This window comes from Rousettus aegyptiacus, unplaced genomic scaffold (genome assembly GCF_014176215.1).
Source record: "Rousettus aegyptiacus isolate mRouAeg1 unplaced genomic scaffold, mRouAeg1.p scaffold_m13_p_4, whole genome shotgun sequence".
Taxonomy (NCBI): domain Eukaryota; kingdom Metazoa; phylum Chordata; class Mammalia; order Chiroptera; family Pteropodidae; genus Rousettus; species Rousettus aegyptiacus.
The window spans coordinates 108,124,526-108,147,946 of NW_023416307.1; the positions used below are offsets into that span (position 1 = coordinate 108,124,526).

A 23,421-nucleotide genomic window follows, 5' to 3' on the forward strand; every position below is an offset into this window, starting at 1 on the left:
GCAGGCGGCAATCTTCATGCAGTATTAGACCTCTGCATCTTACATAAAGTGATTCTGGCCACTGGTCCCTCAGCGCATGGGCTCAGGTGGACAAAGCTTTGTTCCCTTGATTTAAGATGAGCAACCAGCCCAAATTTAGCTCAGCTGGGCTTAATTGTAATAGAGACGATGTCCCAAAGGATCTCGTCAAGGGGCAGTGGACCTCTGGCCTCATCTCTGCACTCAGCCTTTAAACTTGTGATGCTCCAGAGCCCTGCCTATTAATTCTGTCGACCCCCAGAGCCTCGAAGCTCCTTTTTGAAAGATCATGCCACCACTGAGCCTTTGGAAGCTTTCTGGATCATGACTGTGGAGGCCAGAGAAGGCTGAGGTTGAAGTCAGCTCAGGTAGCCAACGGACAGTCATCAAACACTATTCCTGAGACAAAGATTGACATTATTCCCAGTGACTGCAGAAGATGCTAGAGGTATAACGTCACCAGCCTTTACCAGTCTCCAAAATTTATCTGACAAGGACAAAAGGCTTGCTTTCAGCATCACCTCTAGACAAAGACTCAAAATTACCAGTGAATCATTTTTCTCCTTCTCCTCTAGGCAGCAAAGTTCTGAAAATGACAGCTGTTCACTATTTATCTTCTTTCCATGATTTTTAAACAAGATGGGGCAAATTGAACTTTAGGTGAAACACCCAATCAAGATTAATAGGAGCCCCTCTCCTCCACACTTATTTTGCTTTGCCGTCTGTCTACTGCAGTTGTGTGCGCTCTGGCTCCCATCCCCACCAGAATGAACTTGGGGGCAGAGTCTTCGATTCATCCTTGTACTTTTTATATTATGTCCACAGAATAGCAAGTACTTATAACTGTTAGGTGAGTTATTTTATTTCTTCTTAATGGCCAAATATCAAATTTCCTACTATCTTAAGTTATTTGACTAACTTTGTGGTTCTATTCAGATGTTGTGTAAGATTTTTAAAGGTCAGATTCTCAGCGATCTGGGAAGGCTCTAGACCAAAACAGTCACATAATGTGCTCCTAGTGCTTAGTGGGGGCTCCTTATTTTGGCTGATCACCCAGCTTCTCCCCCCACCCCCAAGGCAAGTCCATTAGTGGCATGGTCAATTTTAGACTATCACTGTAATCTTGATTTTCCTCATTCTGACTTCAGCCCATTACAGGACAAAAAGTCCAGAGGGTGTCAAGGTTAAACATGTGGGCTCACTTCAGAAAGCCCTGTAAAATGGGGACAATAAAATAGCACACGGCCTCATGAGGGTGGTTCTGAGGAGCTAAGCAAAGGCTGGCCATCATCATTCCACACGAAAAGAGCTGGAAATCTGAGGTTGAGGTTGCTACTCTCTTACCATAATGAAGGCTTTGTTTTGTGGTTTTTAAAAAAACACCAGGTCTCTTTTCCTGACCTGCATTTTATAGCCCAGTACTATCTCTTGTTTGTTAAACAGCCTTAGTACTTTCTTATATAACCTGTTACCAGTTTTCCTTTTCAGCAGAGCCACTAAAAAACGGTTACCACCAGTTTTTAAATACTTCATTCAAAATTTCCCTAAATTAGAAGATAACAGTATATTAGTGAGCCTTTATATTGTACCTCAACCCTGCTCCCCCACCTTCATGTTGCTGCCTTACCATTCTTTCCAGAAGAAAGAATATTCTGAATAGCTCTGATTTTAAACCTTTCAAACCAGGAGGTTGTGAAATGACAACAGTAACACAATACCTCCTCCCTCCACCCTGCCCTCCCGATCCCTCCTATTACTACCAGCTAATAATGCTTAAGCTATAAAGTTCAAGATAGGCTACAAAGGCTTCTAGCCACAGTATTTTTTAAGGCTAGAAATAGGGTACAGATGCTCAGGATTTGTTAACAGGCATGATTTTGATGCAGCAAAGCCCATTTTAAGTCAGATCAAGTTTACAGAGGTGTAGCTGATTATTTTGAATAATTAAATGGTGTCAAAACCAGCTGTGATGAATAGCACTGAGGTCTCAAATCATAAATAATTGAGAAACTGGAGTTGCATTTGATCATCCCGATCAAATTCTGTTCTCTAGAGGATAAATGTTTGTCCTGAATACCATCAACATTGTTAAATGCCTCAATCTTCTTGCTCAGTCATCCAGCCAACAGTCAATTGAACTAAATCACTTTAACACCACACACATTTGCTGTCCTCATGAATACAAAATGTTTGACTTTAAACCATGTTCTTTGTAGTTGAATAGGCACCTTTTTGGGTAAGCATCTAATAGCCGCATTAAATACTTGACATGTTTTTGTTTGTTCTATGCAACATATGACTTTGCAGAATAAATCAGAAGGTGCCTTCTCTCTACCACCTTTGCTTTGATTCTGCTCAAAAACAAAACAGATACAAAAAAACTAAGAGAAGGACTATTTAAAACGAAATGTTAGTATAATTGCCTTTATGATGGCCTTTGGGGACTCCAAATTTGCATAGAGACAACGGCTTTCTTTTCGGTCCTATTTTTTTTTCTCATTCTCTATGCAAAATAATTGTGCCTCCCAGCTGTATGGCTCCTAGACAGTCTCAAAGTGCTTACCTTCCATTACTTCATTTCGACCCCTATGAGCAATTTTGTAAAGGGGTGGGCAGGTTAGCATCATCATCATTTCCATTTTAAAGTAGAAATGAGAGAGAAAGGAACTGACTTACCCAGAAAGCTAGAAGACAGCTGAGCTGCCATGAAAACTTGGCCTCCTCGGCACAACTCTTGCTGCCAGAGATGTGCCTTAGTTAAGCGCCTCAGTGAAGAAAAGGGCAGTCTGTTTAATAGCTCCTCATTGACACCCTGTCACTGCTGAACTGGCACAGAACCCAGAGTTGGCAAGGGGGTGCAAGCTGCTCTCTACCTTGTTTCCTACACACCAGTTCTCAAAATCAGAAGGATGTGTTAACCCATGTCTTCTCTCCGAGCATTAATAATCACGACAACAATAACAATCAACCTTTGCATGGGCTTCTTAGTTAACCCACTTTCAAAGATGTTAATCATATACTTTTTCCAACAACTTTAGGATGTAGGTGACATTAGTGCCATTTCTGGAAATGAAGAAACTAGTGATCAGAGACTGACCCAAGGATAACAAAACTCACTACTGGTGGAGCCAGTATCACATCCCTCAGACTTCAAATCTGCTGTCTTCACTGCACCTTGTGGAAATGACGTGGAATTAGGAGCCCTAAGTCTTACGGCTGCTGCCCAGTTAGAATTAAAATGAAGAGAACACCTGTGCTTGCCTTTTATTTTATCACTAGGTCTATTCTTTTATAAAAGTGCATGTTCAGGACATGTGCAAACAACTGCCTTTCACTTAATTTTTATTGGGAAAAGAATGCCTGTTAAAATTATAAATGTAAGGAAAAATTAAAACAACCCCCGCTTTCCTCATTGTTACGCTTGGAGTGTTTCATTTCAGGTTTATGAAAATCCCTGAAAAATAAGAGTTAGGTTTCTAGAAATTAATTTCATTTTGAAATGTACCTCAAAATCTTCAGAGAACCCACGCTGGTTATTGGAATAGAGCTCACCGACGTGCTTCACAAACTGTTTGGCAGGAATGGCTTCCATGTCATCTGTGGGAATAAAGTGGTATTTGGAGTCACAGGGAATACGTCCACAAAACAAAGACCCTGATAAGGGATTACTGAAGATACACATTTGACTTTTAGAAGGAGTGACATAATTGTATCATCTGAAATAGATGTCCTTAAGAAAATTATCAGAATTTATTTCACATTAGGATCTCACTATGATTTTGAATGCCTATGAGCTAAGTTGAATATGGTTTTAAAAAAAGGTACATCATAAAGAAAATTGCCTTTATTTTTTTATATTTGAGGCAATTTACATAGTTAAATTACCACATCATACTCTGAACTAAAAGTCTGATCATATCAAGGGTACTTATTTGTCAAGAAATTTTCTCATGACCTAGGTTTTGTTTTTTGTTTTTGTTTTTTTTAAATTGCTGTTCAATGGAGTCCGGCTTGAAGACAGAGCAGTTAAGTTCTATTTCCGATCTTTGAAGTCTAAGCAATCTTTATACACAATTACAGATAGATGCCATTGTACAAGCTGGCTTTGGGTACAATGCCATCTATGTACAACCGTTCAAAATTTTAGTTCAAGACAGCTGTGTCTACACGATGCCAAATAATCAGTTTGGCTAAATTAACTGGATTTTTTTGGTGTTGACAGACTAGGTATAGATTCAGGAAGACTCCACATTCCAATTTATTGTAGTGTTGTCACTTCACAAGGACATTTTCAGTTCATGAGCCCAAAGTATGTTTTAAGCTGATTTATCCAGGTCCAATCTGACACTTGAGTACTGCTATAAAACTGCCACACCCCACGAACTGGAGCTCCCCAACTTCTTTCCTTCCTTCTTCCCTCGAACCTCCCCCACAAATATTTCCTTTTAAAAATACTCTGCTGAATGAGATAAACAACAGACATGACATTTACTTTATTCAGAGTGAAAGATCTTTGGCAAACGCACAAACATCTAAACTGCCACAGATGCTTTTCTTAGCAAAGGGTATGAAGATCTATCTGTATGTGTAAATGAGGTCCTACTTTGGCAAGAATGTTATAGATCCAGGCCTGACAATCTGATTTCTCTTCATCTGGTGACAGTTAACATTGACTATGTCATTCCTTCTCTACTTTCTTTCGAGAGAGCAAAGCTCTAGGGTGGCTTTTTGCATCTATTGACATTTTCAAACTTGAATCATTCTTAAGCGGAAAATAGCATCTCTTATAGTTTAAGGAAGGTGATTTATATGTTCATAATCAAAATTGTTTAGCATATAAATGTTACTAATCAAATTGGTGGTGCTCTGTAAGCACAAATTCTTTCTGTGTGAACAATTAAAGACCTAATCATTTTAATAGGCCACCTTATGAAAAAAATTGCCAAGTTATTTACAAATATTTCAAGATTGAAGACGTTCATGAATATGCAATCATTTTGCACGCCCAAGAAATCTATAGCTCCATAATGATGTAACCAGCATTAACAAAGTAAGCAGAGCCAAAATGTTTCCCTAGAATATTTAGCAGAATGCACAGTTCAAAAAAAAAAAATTCCAAAATGATCTGATCAGATCACTGAAAATGTTCAGAAGTAAGCAAATTCTAAAATAATAATCAAGGGGAAAAGAAATGATCTTAAGTTGAGAAAAGAGTTAATATGTACAAAATTAGAAAGTCTCTAAAAGATTAACCCAAGAATAAACTCATCTTCAGACAAGAGGCAAAACAGGTAAAATGGGACACAACCCAGCCCCACAAACACTCCAATATACAGACTGCATTTCTCTATTTTGAAATGAAGGACACAACACTGTTTCCAAAAGCAGAGTGACATCATTAATAGTGTAATAGGTTAAGGACAACATCTATTACATAATGATAGTTTAGAATTGTAGGTTCCTAATAAAATTATGGTGCTATGATTAAGCACATGAACTTAGTTCAAAATTAGAAAAAAAACACACACCAGCATTAGAGCTAGTTTACTCTATAAGGTGCAAACCACAGCACTGTAAAGGTTGTAGCCCATGTCGAGTCATTATATTACAACGCTATCATATTAACAATTTATTATTTTTTTTCCTGCAAAGTGCTCAACTGTAATATCCAAGCTAATGCCATACAGTCTCAGGAACCAGTCTGCCTGCTACTCCCATGGCTGGATGTTGCAAAAATCCAGCAGAACTCAGTATGATAATTGTGGCAATATATGACTCACTAGCCTCTCCAACTTCCTTCTTTATCCAAAGAAGTCTAACCACACACCTCTTGGTTTCCAGGCGCCACCAGTAACATCATGAAACTGCCGGACAGCCAGATACACATGTACACCACACATGCATATTGTACTGACCACCATCTGCCACCCAGATAACACATTATCTTTTACTCAAGATAAATGAAAGTGAGGGGTCATACATCTTTTTTCTCAATATTAAGATGAATATAAGGCCATGACTAATTAGAAGTCCTAATAATTTTCCTTTTATACAGTTTTCCATTAAATTTCTTTCAACGCAAGCCAGATAATTATAAAATTGCTCTATCTAGCAGAAGGCTAAGCAATTAGGACATCATCATAGACCTGAGCTGCTCAATTTCTATGTGGAAAGATCTTGTTATAAGAAGACATCCATCTGCAAGATGTTATTTCCACTTAAACATCTGAGTTTCATTAACGAATGCAGAGAATATTAGCAGTAGAACTATGGATCAGGCACTTTCTATGCCCTTTCGTGTACATGTATTAACATGTACTGTTTTCATACTCATCTTACAGTTGAGAGAACAAGGTCAGAAAGATTAACTGAAGGCTGGAGTATGGCAGCGAAAGCTGGCCACAGACTCAAGGTAAAGAGTGTTCTGACTCAGAGAGAACGGATATTGTCTGGGTCAGAATGAATGGGAAGTCACTGGCATTCCACTGAGACATTCGCTGAGCACCTAGGACTCAGCCAGATATTAGGGAGATGGTCTCTGCTCAAGGGCAATATTTGCATCAGAGAAGTGATGAACATGAAATAGTGAGTGCCAGAACAGTGTGTAATTGAGTGGCGAAGACTCAAGGGCCATAAAAGGGACGGATTTGATGACTTAGGTGAGAATAGATGTCACTGATGTAGTGGTGATGGGGGAGAAATATAAAAAGGGATGAGCTGGAATCCAAGTAAAGATGTTTTCACTAACCACAGGTTAGAAGGGAGATTGTTAAGGTATGATGAAAACAGTGTAATGATGGAGTTGGTATAATGAGAAGAGAGTCACTATTTATTAAGCCCTAACTGGTAGCTGGGGACTGTGCTAAATACTTACCATACATTTATCTTAAAACTACTAGACACCGAGGCAACTTGTCTAAAGCAACACAATGACTAAGTGGCAGAGCTGAGATTTGAATCCTAGTGTTCTGAACCCAAAGCCTGTGCTCCAATGCCCTGTATATAATGCTTGTCTTCATTCTCAAAGCACCACAGTTTCAAGGAAAAACAAGGAATTTGAGTATCTCGGTTAATCTGATAAAATGTTACCTTATAATTTTGTGCCAAAAATTTTACTTAAAGAATTTTCACTTACCGAGGTTTAAATTAGGCAAAAATGGGACCACTACTGTTGTCACTAAACCACCTCATTACAAGATGTTTGATATAGTTAGTTGCAAATCAACACCTGAAAAGTGGGCTTGTTGTTATTAAATATTATTCAGACTTTCTCCTGGGATTTTTAGCCTTTGTGGTTGGCATTAAATACTGTAAGTAAGATAACTTTCATTTTGGCCAATCCACAACATCTGTATGTACTACTTCTGATGAAGCCTGAAATTAACCTCTGGTTTTTAGGTACCAAAAGCAGAACATTAGAAGTGGGAGAACATCAAGTGAGAAGAAAGTACCAAAGCTGAGAGATTCCAGGGAGCAAAGAAAGAACTGAACAATGTTGGCCTCAAATTCATCACTGTAGGAAATAAGGAAAAATGCATTTAAACGTAAATAAAAATTGTTTCCGAAATATGCAGTTATGTCTCTGTTGTACCTGCATCATCAGAATGAACCATCATAGGGAAATCCATACTTGGTCTGTGCTTCTAACCAGCTTGTATATGCTAAATTTGCTATCTGTTAATCTTAAGGACTAAAGGACATATAAACAAAAATGAAAAACACCTGGCTTTGTCTGAAATTTTTGGTTTGATATTTGAAAGGAAAAACTGGCAGCCGAGACTCTCCCTGAACAGCCACCACAGGGAGGCACTCAGAGGGCCCAGCCCAGTATACCGTTCTGTCCTAGGGTCTAGCCTGTTAACTCAGTAGAACCGTGTAGCTGTTATTCTACCAGCCGCTGGTGATGGACGCTTCCTGTGTATTAGGCACCCAGCATCAATGGTGTGAAGGTTAAAACCATAGTTGGACTGCCTGGTGGTATGACGTCACCTCTCTGTGACTCCCTTCGTTCATCTGTAAAACGGGAATAGTAGTAGCGGTACCTGACAGAGTGTTATGAGAAGTAAACTAGAAAACATAAGTACTTGTAAGAGTGCTTGGCATTTAGTAAATGTGTAATAACTGTGATTTACTATTAGGTGCTAACTGCTTTACATGTATGACCCTATGATCTAGGGGCTGTCAATACTTCCATTTTATAGATGGGAAAACTGGCTAAGAGACACCAAATAGCTTGGCCTCTCAGTCGGTGTCATTATCAAGTGCTGGGACCAGGCTGATTCCAAAGCTGGCTTCTTCCACCTTATATGACCTCTCTAAACCTTAAATTGAACATACATGATCAGAGAGGACAGAGAATCATATGATACATTTTAAAGAAACTTTCCAACAAAAATGGATGAAATGAATCACTTTGGCTTTGAGGGTAAGTGTTGTCAGTTACCTGGAAAACCCACACTGCTCTTCGGGGTCACCTTGATGATGCTAGGTAAATTAAGTGTTATTTACCTTCCTGCCACAGTGCTTAGCTGCTTGGGTTGACTGGCTTAAAGTTTGTTTAAAAAATATCCCTGTTTGCTTACTTTGGCAGTGTGTGGGTACATGTATAATTACCATTAAGATTCCAAAGGGCCTTAAATCACTCACTTTGCAACCAATCTCTGTAAAATTCACTTAACCTGTAGCAGTTTCCTCAACACTATTCCACATTTCAACCAAATCTGCCTGTGGGCATGGAGAACCTATAAAGCCCCAGCATAAGACTTGGCTGAAGTCAATCCTGCTCAGACCTTCCCCTGCTCCTAACCCCCAGCCCCCTGACTGCGCTGTTATCAAGTACTGTTAACCACTCCTCTCGTGGACAGACCTCAACTATAGCAGTTCCCTCCTTGTCTGCCCTCTCGGCCTCCAAGGCCAAGCTCAGGGTACCGTCTGTGCTTGATAATACCTCTGTGTCGACTTAGGAAGATAAAGCAAATGTGGAATAAAAGAACACATTATTGCCATTTTAGTTCCTGAGTTAGAACACAACAGATAGATTTTTGTCCAGACTCTTAGGATGCAAGGAGTATTGTGAAGATTGGAACATTTTATTTCCTGCCATAAAGAGAAATCTCTTTTCATTTATGACACAATGAAGTCAATAAAGAAAGGGCTTCATTATAGTCAAAAGACCAATGAATCTCCTTTGGAGATAATCGCTGTATAAATAAAATATGCCAACAAGGTTGGTTTAATCCCAAGGGTTTTAAACTGCATGTTTAAAACCCTTTTATATGCTGGCACCCTGCTGAAGCCAGTGACCTTCAAATTATTAAGAGGTATTTTGACTGCTGGAAAGGCAGGAATCATTTCTGGATTTCTAAACTACTAGTGAGCAGCGCCATTTTGTTTTGTAATGCTCTTATGAGAAAGTTAAATTTTCCAATTTTCAGGGAAAAGCATTAATATGAACATTTGTGTTTGACAATATTCACATTTGAAAAAGAGCATATTCAATATGCTTTATAAATGGGTTTATTTCATGAGCTAAGTTGATTTTAAAAAGCTATAATGAAAGTCTAAAAGAATGAGTAATATAATACAGTGAATATAATTTGTAGGTGATATATATACATAAGGTTTCATTGATAACCGCAGTGAAAATATTTTTCAAGTTGTTTCAAAAGAATACTTCCAGGTGGTAAACACCAGATCTTTGTAGTCCTTGTAGATGTTCAGAATAATATGGATCTTAAAGGACAGAAATTTGTGGCTGCTGCAGTCTCTCAGAAGATGGAAAATTTTTGAGGGGAGTGACAGCTAGGTTACTATATTCAATTATGCTCTATCCTCATACACTAAAAATGGGAAACCAGTAACCATGTAACATTGGATTATGAAAAACCGTTAGCGAAAGGCAAGAGTTAAAGCCCCTTTCATTCTTCTATAGAAGCCACAGCTTAATTTACCTGGGGGGAGGAGGGAGGGGTAAGGGAACACTTTCCCCATATATCATACAGGCACTGCAATTCAAAATTTTTGTGGCAAAAGAATTGATGTCACTTCTACAGTGATTGGAACCCAACCTCAAAAGCACTTCTTTTATGGTGGCTAATACCTTGTATTATAGGTTCTTTCTAATGTGGCTAACTAACCTTTGCCATTTGCACATTTTACATAGGTATTTTATATTAGTATAGGTGAGACCAGGAAAAACAGCCTTCATTCTTATAAGACTGTGTTGCTATACTAAACCAGAAGAACACACTGAAGATTCTAAATTCCTAAATTTAGTTATCTAAATTTTACTAAATAAATTAGTGAAATTGATTAACTCAAAATTCCTGAAAAATACCTTTAAACTGCTGTCTCCAAGGGCATGTGCCTATTTGATATTACTTTTCTAAAGTCAGCATAACTTACTGATTCTATGTATGCTTTGGGATATAACGATCAGAGCTATTTTTTTGTGTGTGAATTTTAACCATAGTAAAATCACCCAAAAATTGATTTAGTGTCTAAATTTATTCAACATTCAACATGTTTATAAATTGCTCCCTAAGTCATTAAGTCACAAAGGTCTATTTTCACACAGGGAATAGAAGTATCGGTGGGTTGAAAGTCTTTTGCATAGGAAGGAAGAGAAAAAAATATCTAGAGAACAAAGGTAAGAGGAGAGATTTTTTTTGATATGGGAGAAACTTCAACAGAAGAATGACGAAACTCTCTCCAGGCAGATGAAAGAGAATTTAACACAGAGGCAAATGGTCAGTGCTAGTCAAAGAACAACTCAGGAAAAAACTAAAGAGAATATTCACATTGAATTTGAAAATGCCTTGATTTAAAGAAGCAAAATCCAAATGAAGAGCCGGAAGACTTGAGATATCAGAACTGTCAGAGCAGCATGCCAAGAGGGGGCAGAGCCATTTCTAAGCATCTGTGCTTTGAAGTCACACACAGAATTCCAATGCTGGCTCCACCACTTATCTATGTAACCTCAGGCAAATCACATAGTGGCTCTGAGACTTACTTTCTTCATCTGTAAAATGGGGATATCATTGCACCAGTCTCTATAGGATTGTAGTGAACATAAATATAAAGCAAATAGTTGGTAAATGCTCAATAAATATTAGATGGTGATGATGTTTTCTAAAAGAGTTTAAATGTAAAATAAGTTCTAGGAACAGAGTATATACTACACATTTTACAATGCTGAGCCTGAATTTTCAATCTCACCCTGTTGCGCACATTTTTAACTAGAATAATGCTTCAGTTTACTGGTAGTTGTCTGGAAATAGCTTTTTTTAAAAAAAAATTGATTACAGAAAATGAGAAGTTCAAGTGATAAAATAAGTTGATAAATCTGGGGCCCAGTAGTGTTATTATTAGGTTCTGAACAAGGCTAAGAACCACTGAGATCCAGTGGGCAGAATAAGCATTCCATATAAGTTCAATAAATATCCTATTATTTTTAGAAATAAGAACAATTAGGTAATTCTTCTAAGGTAAGTCATTTAAAATGATCTCAAGGTCTCCATTAAAGAAAAAGTTGCATTAAGTTTTAACAAAGTGAAAATAACTCATGATGAATTTTCTTACGCAAGACTGTAATAATGGAAAGAAACCATAATTTAAAAAATGGATTGTTAAAAGTGCTTCATAAATTATAACACTTTACAAATTTAACTGTTAAATAGAACTGTGGGATTCTGTTTAAGAGAAATAAGAAACTGATCAAGTTAAAAGCTCTTTAAAGAAAGGTCATATAGGGTAACTGCTTCCCAGTTAAGGGTGAAATAAGTTTGTCTAGGCATCTCTTCATAGTTGGATAAGGCTACGTTACCTACAAAAATCTGAGAAAACAGAGAAAAGGTAGTCTCACTTTTGGTTTTACTAGGTAAGTCCTTTAACAGTACACTGCATTACAGCATTTAAAGTTATTCATTTTTACAAATGTGTAACAACTTGTCAAGGGCGCATCTACTATGCCAAGTGAGGTACAACTGAGTACCACGGATTTCTCAGTCTATGTACTTACAATACTCGTGAGTGAGAATTAGGAGAAAGTCACATTTAAAGAAAATGCCTTTGGGTTAGGAGTATTTCACTTGGTCATTAAATAGGTAGCTGGGAAATGAAGCAGAAACCATTAGAGAGCATTTCTGGTCTAAGACTCCTGATCATAGGTATGGCAAGGCAAGTACGACTGATGGCACTTTCTGAGGATTCCAGAGAATTGAAAGTCTGAAAGCCCAAGTCCAAGAGTGTGACAGAGTGAGGCATATCTAGTGGGTGTGGTTCAGTATTAGGGGGACTCTTAACCTGAGAACCCTGCAAATGCTCGTTCTCTAGGGCTGCTGGGATGAACAATACCACGATCTAGGAAGGAAAGCTTCAACAGCTGATACTTTTGGCTTACTTTAGGATTTCCAAAGTGCTTTCACACATATCTCATGTGATCGTTAACGCTGCCTCAAGTGCAAGCAGGACAGACATCCTGCTCACTTTATAGATTCTGATAAGGCTCAGAGAGGTCAAGTCACTGACCACAGGTTTCATGGTGGGTGGAGGGCAAGATCCCAGGTTTTCTGATTCCTAATCCAGTGGTAAAAGAAAATAAAAACTGAAAGGGAGCCCAAGATGTACCTTATCATTTAACCTTTTAAAATAGATTTCAAATGCACAACTACCCAACAGCTGTGTTTGTCAGATGGATTAGTTCAGGAGAGTGAGGTTCCCATGCATTTTCCAGAGGTCATCACATATTCTAGAGGAAAATGATTACACACGTGCTATTGCACACATCTGGTAGATCTGACAAAACTACTTATTCCATGCAGATGGAAGACTGATGATTCCTTTCTGCTTCCTCTCTTCTCAAAAGCAAGAATGCAATTTCTTTCACCAAGAATTAAGGACAAGGGTTAGTAGAGAAGGACGCAGGGCAACAGAAGACCTATTCCATCTGTGTGGGAATTGTTTCATGGCCACAAAATGATCCAATAAGAACTTAATCAGAGACTTTTCTGTTATCCTTTCATTTGTGTGACACCCTTTAGTGAGAGAAGGTGACCATATGGGGAGAACATGGCCAATTCTAGCAATATCTAATGACTTAACATATATAGACACACAAAGGGCCAAGTAAGTCCCTGACCATAACTGCACCTAGTGAAGATCTGCAAACAATAGAAGCATTTCTTTTCTCTACTGAGAGAATGACTGTATCTGAGCTTCACAGCTATGGCCTTCTAGGAACTTTCAGGAAGGTTTTCTGACATTCATTCATATTCTTTCCTTCCCCCTCCCACCCCATAGAATTAAAGAATGCCTACTATGTGCCAAGTATTATTCTAGCACTAAGGAGACACCCATATTCCTTTATGAAGCTCTCACTCCAGTGACGGGACACCATAAAAAAACAAGTACAATATATGGTGTATCAGACCATGAAAACTATTCTGGAGAAGGAGACAGACAAGTGGGAGGGTGGCTCGGGTGTGTGGGAGGTGGCGCTGCAGTGAAAGCAGTACCTCTGCTTACAAAAGAATAATTAATGTCAAGAGGATGGATATATAAGGTATCTAAAGATAGGAACTCACAAGACTCACAAGTACATAATGAAATCCAGAGAGAGAAGTTAGAATCAGGCAAAAAGGAAGGGATGCCAAATGAAAAATGGCGGGGGCCATCTTCAAATCCCACTTCCTATCTATCACAACTAAGCTGCTGCTGAACTTCCAAATGGCTATGGCATTTGCTAGGATTTTCTACGGTGCACTCCGCTAATCTCTACCCCTAACACTAACCGAGCGTTTCGTCTTTCTATTGGAGGACAAGTAAAACATACACCTAACCAAGAACATAACCCTAGACCTCCATACAAAGCGTCTTAAGAACTTCCAACTATTTCAGAGTAAGGAATCATAAAAGAAAACTCATACAAAAAAATGTATCACAAATTGTGAATTAAAAAAAAACACAAATTGCCTATCAAAATGAAATTTAGTCCAAGTGGATTGCAAATATGTAAGTATGTTTTTAAGTATGTTTTTCCCTTTTCCTACTGTTACTTCCCTCCCCTGCATGTGAATCTAGACTCTATTAAGTCATAGCTATTTGCTTTTCTTAAAGAGGATTTCATTACTTTGCAGAAATGTAAAGAAACAAAGATTTCATTAGATTACCCTTAGTTAAGGATCTCTTAAGCTGGGCAAGCTTTAAAAGGCTATACAAATAATATTTTGCCATGGCTGTCACATACGACTGAGAACAAAAGAGAAAAACAATTAACTCACTGGAAATAAGAGTAGTGTCTTACTTACCCGGAATAGGAATAATAGGAATACTCTCATTGGGGACCACCCGAGGTGAACTGCTATCTTCCACATAAAAATGAGCTGTCTGAAAACATTTTCTGTGTAGAAAGAAAAACATGCAAATAGTGAGACCAAAGAAATGCACTTTGTTTGAGTTCATCATTTTTCAATTCCTCCTTCACAGATTTTTCCCAGCTTTAAATATCACACAGCACTGAATAACAAAGTAACAAGATACAAGAAGGACAACATTCAGCCCACTGGAAGAACCCCAAATACCTGAAGAATGCCCATTTTTTAATTATACCATACCTATCCTGGTAGTCAGAGGGGAAAGGCTTAGTAACAAACCATTTACATACATGAAAGCTTGGCATGGACAGAGTAAACTTGCTGTGCAAACTGCTAGGATCTACCCTACAATATTTCTAAATTTGACATGTTAAGGAGGAATAATCTGCTATTCTAATCCTCAGCACCAACTTCAACAACCACACCTCAAACCCTCCCAGATGTAGTCATCGAATAGCCCAAGGACACAATAGCACCACATTGTTAGTGTTTTGCAAAGGCCCCCTAAGCCGCAGACAGCTCTTTAAGGGGGTCAGAGGGCTTCAAGGGGGCAAGCACTCAAAATCAGAGGCCCCTGCCAGAAAATCAGAGATAAGGACCTAAAGCTCTCAAGTGTCACCTGCTTGGTTTGGTTCTGTTTTGTTTTTACCTGTACTTCAGGCAAAGCAGGGAGCAGACACTGGTCATCATAGGACAGGCAGTGAACAGAAACCATCGGCAGCTCACTCGGCCTCTGCCTACTGATGCTGGCCAGCCCTGGGCTTTCCAGCATCCACGTCACTGCTCATTGCAGCCCTAATGAGCTGCCGGAAGCACAGGCTGAATATTTAATGAGGCTGCTCAGCGTGAATGGCTATTGTGACCAGAGAAGGGTCCCTGTTCATCTGGCGGAGGGGCTTCACAATAGCTGGCCCTACTGCTGGGTCTTTTAGCCAAGCAGGCGGCATCCTTCTGGTGCTCTGCGTTCCTGGGATCCATCCCACTCTGGCGTCTCACACTGAGTCCCATTTATACGACACTACAGCTTCGCTTTTTCTGTATTCCAACCACTGGAGTAAGTTAACTTTTCTTCAGAGTTGTCTTTGCTCATCTAATTGAAAGTATCCTGGGATGGTTCTGTTGGGAGTCCCACGTTTCCATAAAGCCAAAGAAAGGGGCTGGGGGACTGGAAAATTCAAACAACTCTAAAAAGCAAATGATATCTCGGCAGGATTGGGAGGCCTCCAAGTCATGCAGATTATTCTACCTTAGCTTTATACAGAGTATTATAACCACACATAAATGATCATGTCACAGTGGGAAGAGTTTTTCTTTAAGCAGTTCCTGTTTTCAGATGGAAGGAAGTTCTAATCAATTGTATTTTGGGCACTGCCTCTAGAAGCGGTCTGGATTGCTGCTCCGTACCATTAGGGGTTCTGAACATAAATCACTCCCACTCTTGGCACACATCTCACAGGACTGCCCGTGCCCAATTCCCTATGAATTGCCTGGAATTGCAATATAAATAATAATACAAGTTTTTATCACTTGTTTAGCTGCCTTTATCTAAATTTGGAAAGAATGTCAGTCAGGCTGACTTAAACTACAAAGATATGAAATGCACACAATACTTTAGGGGTTCTAGTGGGTAGCCAAATCTACTGAAAGTGAAATGATGGAAATCTACATTTAAAAAAACCCATGACATTGATATTTGATGCCTGTTTCTAAACTGATCATCGAGTTTTCTATTCTTGAATTCCTCTCTTCATCCTTTCCTCCTGCCCACCCCCCAAATTTGCATAGATTTCCAGAATGTAACATTTGAGTTAAAACATTGGTTATGGACTTCACAAATGAGCCAGAACCTTTAACCACCCATGCCACAGCTAAGAAAAACCAGCTTTTGTGGATAGATTGGACCACTCAAGTATTTGACATGGAAAGAAACAGTATCCAACTGATTAGGTCAGACTTTAAAGAAAAAAAAACCCACAAAAAAATCCCCAAGTCTTCTATTTTAAGACCAAAATAACTATGCCTATTAAATTTCTAAAATATAAAGCTGTTAGTAAAAATTATTATTATTGGCCGAGGCACTGTTAATGTCAAGTGACTTGAAAAGAATAAACTGTATTGTAGATTCTTTTTCTAAAAGACTAGCAGACAGTTCACCCAGTTTCTCAGTTACATGTGGAGCTAAGAACTCCACGTTCTCTTTGAAAAAAGCAATGTGTATCAAAGCAAATCACTCTTCAGTGCCCCATGTGCTGCTGTTTATAATGGATTTTCCCTGGAGCAAAATAACTCTGACTGCCCGAGAAGCGCACGCCACTGGGGCGGAAGGTCAGACACCCGGGAGACGGCACTCCACACCTGCACCGTGACGCCCGTCACACACGCTTCCTCCCACCCGAGGACTGGGGTGGACAACTAACTACGGAACTTAGAGGAAATACCTTCCCTAAGAATAAAGGTTTCAATGGACTCAGCAAACATGTATTCAGCACCCATCACACAGCATGGAGTGTGAGATAACACATTCTCTGCAATTGCCCAGAAGCCTTCGAACTGTTCCTTGAGCCTAAGAATTCAAGTAATTTAGAAATAATTACCTATGTAATAATACATGATCTCTGTGGAAACATTAAGAAATACAAAAAAAAAATCCATTAAAATTAACCCAAATCCTTCTCAAAGTGATCATCACTATTAACATTTTGGGATATATTCTTCCACAGTTTTCCTCATTTATTGACTGCTCCTTGATCATTGATGAGGGGCTAGGAGCAGACTGATAAATAACACAGACAAGGTCCCTGCCCTCACGGTGCTTATGTTTTCTCTCTTTCTCTCTCTTCCTCTCTCCCTCCACCCACCCCGCTACACACACACACACACACACACACACACACACACACACACACACACACCAGTAATTTAGTTCAAGTAGTGGTTATCAATTAGCAGTGCATCTCGCTTTGGTTTGGGGACTTTTAAAAAGACCCATGCTGCATGAGCCTCACTCCTGGTGATTCTATCTGAGCAGATCCAGGATGAGGCACAGGCCTTTGTGTTCTAGAAAATCTCTTCTGAGGATTCTGGTGTGCACTGTCACTGGTAAAGGAGATCTGTGACAAAAGGAAAATGGTTCCTGAGAGTCTACAGTAATGTCACTAGGAAAGCCGCTCAAGAAATAAAACAATCTTGAACGGCAGGTACCATAAAAGTGCTCATAAAAGACTCTAGAATTTATAGGGCCCATATGGGATAGAAATCGGTGGCTAAGATTTCAAGGATGTTAACATAATCATGTCAAAAACAGAAAGAAAAACTGTATTGCATATACTTTAAACAGTCTTCTGCTCCTTTTCTGTTACAACCTCAGTTAGAATCTATTTCCGTCTCAGAAATAGGATGAAATTCTCTCAAATGGAGCAAAGTGTTCTGCCACCCATATTGAATAAAAGTCTTTTCTCAGATCACAGAACAAAACTTAGATTTCTAAATGAAAGTTTTTCCTCTTGAAGCTACTTTTTATACTGCCTTTTTGAAATGCTCTACTTGCCAGCAAACTATATTTTAGTGTCTATGAGGGAACTGAATTTGTCAATATTTATTTCAATATTAAGTAGTTTGTGATGTTCTGATGTCCTGAATTCCAAGTGTCCTGACACAGGAACAAATTTGAAAATCAATGAATTAGATGGCTTTTTAAAATCCACCCCATGAAGAAAGTACCAAATCAGAGCTACATCATTCACTGAACACTGAGAGGAAAAAGAAAGATACATCCAGTTTGCATAGGAGAATTTTCCAGCAATTCAAACTCAATGAGGTTTACGAGCCAGAATGAAATGAAAGATGTGAATCTGTTGGTTCCTGAACTGGTAGCACTTCTCAACAGGCCTCTCAGAGAGTAAGTGATAAGCATCTCGCCATACTAAACGAGAGTCAGTTGTTCAAAGGTATGCATTTTTTTGTACACCACAGCCTCTGAATGCAAGCCAAATGCTCTGGTTTTTGACCAAAGATGGCCAACATATTAAATCTATGTGCATCTCACAGAAAGTTCTAAGTAGCAAAATTTAAACAAGCTTTCTATGTCACTCTCCATTCATTCATTCCTTTTAAGAAAACCATTATGGACTCCAAATTTTAAGATTTTTAAGAAAGGCCTGACTGGAAGTCAGGGAGGGTCAGGTGTGGTATCCTTTCTAATAGTCAAGTCAACGTGAATTGTGGCTAGCAGCTCTTTTGTCTCAAGTCTACACCCCATGATCCACGGCCCACACCCACAAGGCGCCTGAAGGCCTCATGGGAGGAGTGTGTGTATGGATTGATCTGCTAAAAAGTCCATGGATACTATATATCTACAGTCATGAATATTTGGTCTTGGACTGAAACTTCTAAAACTAACTTTCTTTCTTTCTTTCAGATAAGGGAAATATTTTGGAGAGAGAGACTTTTTAAAAAATCAAAAATTCTACAATTGAGAAAGCACAGCACATGTCAGAGTAAATCTTCTAGTTAGTATGCAATAAATATTGACCAATATCAGTAAAGCCATCAATTCCCTGAGCTCCCTACTGAAACACGCACACATACAGCCAGCACATGACAGGCCCAGCATGTTTAATTGGCCCTCTTGACTAATGAAACACACACACACACACATTCATACACACTCTGCAGCTGCTCTGACAGTGCTTTATAAGTATTAGTAAATACTCAAGTTGCAGAGGCTTACTATTGAAATGAAATGCAGCAAACTACAAACCTCCACCCCCCTTCATCTTTTCCTTCCAGGAGTTTGACACACCCTTAAGGGAGGACCCCAAGAATGACCAAACTTCTGCAGAAAGTTTTCCTTTATGTTGCTCCAGCTTTTCCAGGTAACTGCTTAGATAACCTCTGATATGTCCTAATAATTTTACTCCTCCTACCTCTTTCTGCTCCCCTGACAATAATCTAGGAATACTTTAGGTGATCGATAATTTTCAAAAGCAAAGTACTGATCTTGAGCCCAGAAAGACTGAATACTGTAAATGTCTGGAATTCCACTCAGCACTGCTATACATTAAAAAGACTCCTTTAAGTGCAGCATCCAGTCCTTACAGGAAAGGGGGTTTCTGAGGTCAACAGCCATCTGGGTCAAAATGTACATTCCTTTTGACAAGCTCGAGATGTCACACTGTCTTCATCCAGGGTCCTTGACATACAATACCAGCACTACCCTCAATGTCACTGTGATTGCCGGGGCATGGGTGAGAGGAGGATCACAGCACAACCTCGAGTCCCCTATGAAAACCCATGATTCCAAAATAGCCAAATGTTGATATATAGGGATTAAAAACCAAGTCACTGTCTTCAAATTAAACTCAATGGTTTTATAATCACATCAGGCTGACAAGGAGTTTGTCAGCAGTGTGCAGCTCAAAATGCTAATTGCAGACTAGGACGGGGCAGTTGGCTGAGCTGCTGTTGAATATTAATTAAGCAATCGTAACTGATTTATATACTGCCCTCATTTAAATTTACAGTGGCACAGCCACTAATAATCCCATTTATTCTCATGCTGTTGAGTACAGAAATCACATTAATATTTACTTTTGTAAATGGATCTGTTGTAGTAAATCGTGTATGAATAAGAGCCACTTAAAAACAGCAGTTGGAAATGTTCACATGCCTTCAAAGAAGCTGAGAGCTGTGTTAAAAAGACGTGGATTGATTTATTAGGGCAAAATGTTTTGAGAAACTGAAGTGACAAAGACAACAATAGAAGGAAAAGGCTGTGGGTGTTGCAGGGCTTTTCCTCAAACCGGAGTGTCTGCCTGAAATGACTTGGAGGTCCTTCCCGGAAAAGAGCCCAATGCAAGTTCTGAATTAAGATTTTTCATGTGCAATCGCTCACTTGCTGTTAAGTTTCCTTTACTATAGGTTAAATGATTCTGTTTGTAAAACTCAGTTTGTACTCGTAGTATCTTTTGAGGAAGGGATCATCTAGAAGGAAAAATTCAGAATTGTGCTTTTCATCTGTATATTGCCTAAACCATAAAAAGGACACGTGATCTGACAAATATGAATGTACTTCTGGGGATTATCAAGTGGCATTTTTCACATGAGAGCTGTCCTGGAAATCCTGGGACATATGGTTGTCACACCTTGGATAATTGGGGACTGTCAGATGTGAGGAGATGAAGGGAAGAAGAAAAAAGAAAGTGAACAAAATCATATTGGAGATGGATGGGCTGTGATAGAAGATACAGATATTAAATGAGGAGAAAACATTTCAAAATATTTTGGATCTCACACGGGTAGGAGAGACGTCTTATTCAACTCTTGTTACAGCTGGAAGTGAAAAAAAAATATGATTTCTGCAGTGAGAATTTTACTGGAGGATACAAATTATCTACAATTCACTTCTTAGGAAAGCAGGAGAAAATGAACACATTATATATATTTAAGTGGCCTCAAGGCAATGTACTTTCTTGCTAAGCATTAAGTTTGCCAAGAAATCCTTTCAGGCACCAAGGAATGACTGAAGTACTGATAGTACTTTCTAGAGGTAAGAGAGCAAAGATCCTTTTATGAATGACATTTTGACAAGACCGAGAACCCGAACAGGACAATTTTTATGTGACAGCTGGCTTTAAGAAGCGAACTCTGTACAGCACTTCCCAATGCTCCCAGCTGTTACTCAGAAAAGAAGACTTGAAGTTGGGGCTGTGAGGTGGCTTTCTCACACTTAGCATGCTGGCCTGGACTGTTCTGTGTTTCTGGACCAAGGCGTGAGGGCCTTTCCAGCTCATCTTGCCACTGTTTGAGGGGACTGACACAATCCTCTACTGATTGGGGAGGTTAATGGGGACGTGATGGTCCCATTCCTTTTGGGCAAAAGGTAGGAAATGGAAATTCACACTTATTTACTCAATGTATAACTGAGTATGTACAATGTAAAATGGTCTGGTAAAAACCTCTTGGCAACTATTTCATTAACATACTAAGTCAGTCAGACTTTTGTGTTGAGTGTTATTTTTTAAGGGTCTAGCAAGGTACGACGTGCTTCTTAATTAAACAGCCCCTGGACTGTAGTACTTTTTAAATACTTGCGATCATCTGAGGAAAAAAAAAATTTGATTCAGATATCATTCTATCAACCAGGTTAAACTCCAATTGATATAAGAATTTAATATTAAAATTTTAAACCATAAAAGTATCTAAAAGAAAAAGTAACCTCAGAAGACTTTCTAAAGATGACTCAAAATCCAGAAATCAGAAAAGAAATTTATAGAAAAATCTATAAAAGCAGCAGCATAAGCATAGTTAAAAGACCACAGATTAGGAAAGTTTTTGTGATCCAAGTTGCTTACAAGGGGGTATCTCTCTTAATTAGAAAAAGACCAACAACACAAAGGAGAATGAGCAAAAGATACAAACAGTTTACAGCACACAAAATACAAATGACACCAATGTATGAGAGATGCTCCATCTTATTTACAATAGGAGTAAACACATTAAAACTACACTAAGATACTATTTTTTCCCACACTTATGAGGTTAGCAAAAACACCGAAGTTTGACAACACACTGTGCTGGGGCAGCTGTAGGGAAATATACAGGTTTTTGCACTGCGGACAGAAGCCCACTTTGGTGTCTCACTGGGGAGCACAATGTGGCACCATCCACCCAAATTAAAATGTGTGTAGCTTGTGCTACCACCAGTTTCTTGAATTTAACCTATGGACAGACTTATCTACTTGAAAATGTCACATAAAATTATTCACCACAGTACTGTCAGTAATAACAAAAGACTGGAAACAACCAAAATGATAGCCACAGGGGACTGGTTAAGTAAATCATAACACATATATTCAGAGGACTACCATGCTCTTGTAAAAAAAGAATGAGTAAACTACACATGCATAAAGAAAAATTGCGCCAAGTGAAAAAAGCAAGGTTCATGATAGTATATGCAGTACTGTACTGTGTAAAGGGAGATAAGGAGACACAGAGTCATATTTGCATATACACACACACACACAACAATGTCTGGAAGAACAGACAACAAATTCCTAGTGGTGGTTACTTATTTGCAAGGAGGTCGGGTGCAGAGCAGGTGGGTGACGACGGGAGAGAGATCTAGGGGTAATTTATAGCTTTTCAATTTTTGACCTGTGTCAAGTATTACCTATTCAAAACTTAAATCGACAACTTTTTTCATAGGTCTAATTGTTATTGTTTTTCCTTTTCCTTTTCCCTTCTGGGGGTGATAATCAGCTATCACTTCTTGTAGCCATTGTCCTGCTTTTAGCGATTCTGCCTACCCTTAGACTGCACAGGCCCTTCCTCCTGCAGTGGGGGAAGACTGTTTAAGGCAAGTGAGGTTAGACAAAAGGGGCAAATGGATACTGCCTTTAAATGAATGTGCATGGGCTTTTCAACAGTAATTTTAAATGTTTGGAGGGTCGCTATTTAGGTGGCTTTTTGGACTTTTCTACAGATTCTCCACCACATTTTGGATGGAGAAGCAGGCCACAAGAGGAAAGGAGAATGGACAGAAGGGGCAAGGGTGGGAGAGGAGAGGCTGATGCAAGTGCTCCTCCCAGGCGCTCCAGCCTCTCGAAGCCACCTGGGAGAGGAAGGAGGGACCGCCTGTTCTCCCGAAGGCTTTTTATAGAGCACTAGAGGAAGGAACTGGGTCAGGAGGCTGCTGCAAAAGCTCCTGGGATAGAGTGGAGGGGAGGGGGAAGTGGGCACAGAACCCTTAGGCTCTGAAGGAACAGAGCATGGCGGCATAAAGACGAGCAGAGACAAGAGCCCCTTGAGGACAGGATCTAGATCTGGCCCATCTCTTTGCCATGGAGTAGTTTGCACAGCACATGGAGCAGGCAGAAGGGGCATCACTCAGGACTCAGACCACCAGGGTGGTAGCCCCAGCTCAGCCACCAACACAGGGTGGCCTAGCCAAGGAACTTCTCAAAAGTCTCAGTTTCCCATCTTGTTAATGGGGTAATATGTTTCACACACACAGTGTTTTATATATACTAAC

General features: G+C 39.3%; 1 protein-coding gene across 4 annotated transcripts in view; it reads right to left on the minus strand.

Moving 5' to 3' along the window:
• Positions 1 to 23,421, minus strand: part of PTPRG (protein tyrosine phosphatase receptor type G) — a 630,255-nt gene that overhangs the window by 37,590 nt on the left and 569,244 nt on the right. For all 4 annotated transcript variants that reach the window (XM_036220040.1, XM_036220041.1, XM_016150164.2 and 1 more), the window contains 2 exons: positions 14,325 to 14,416; positions 3,524 to 3,615 (listed from right to left, as the gene is read on the minus strand). In XM_036220040.1, the coding sequence (XP_036075933.1) occupies positions 3,524 to 3,615; positions 14,325 to 14,416 (184 nt within the window). The remainder of the gene's footprint in view (positions 1 to 3,523; positions 3,616 to 14,324; positions 14,417 to 23,421) is intronic.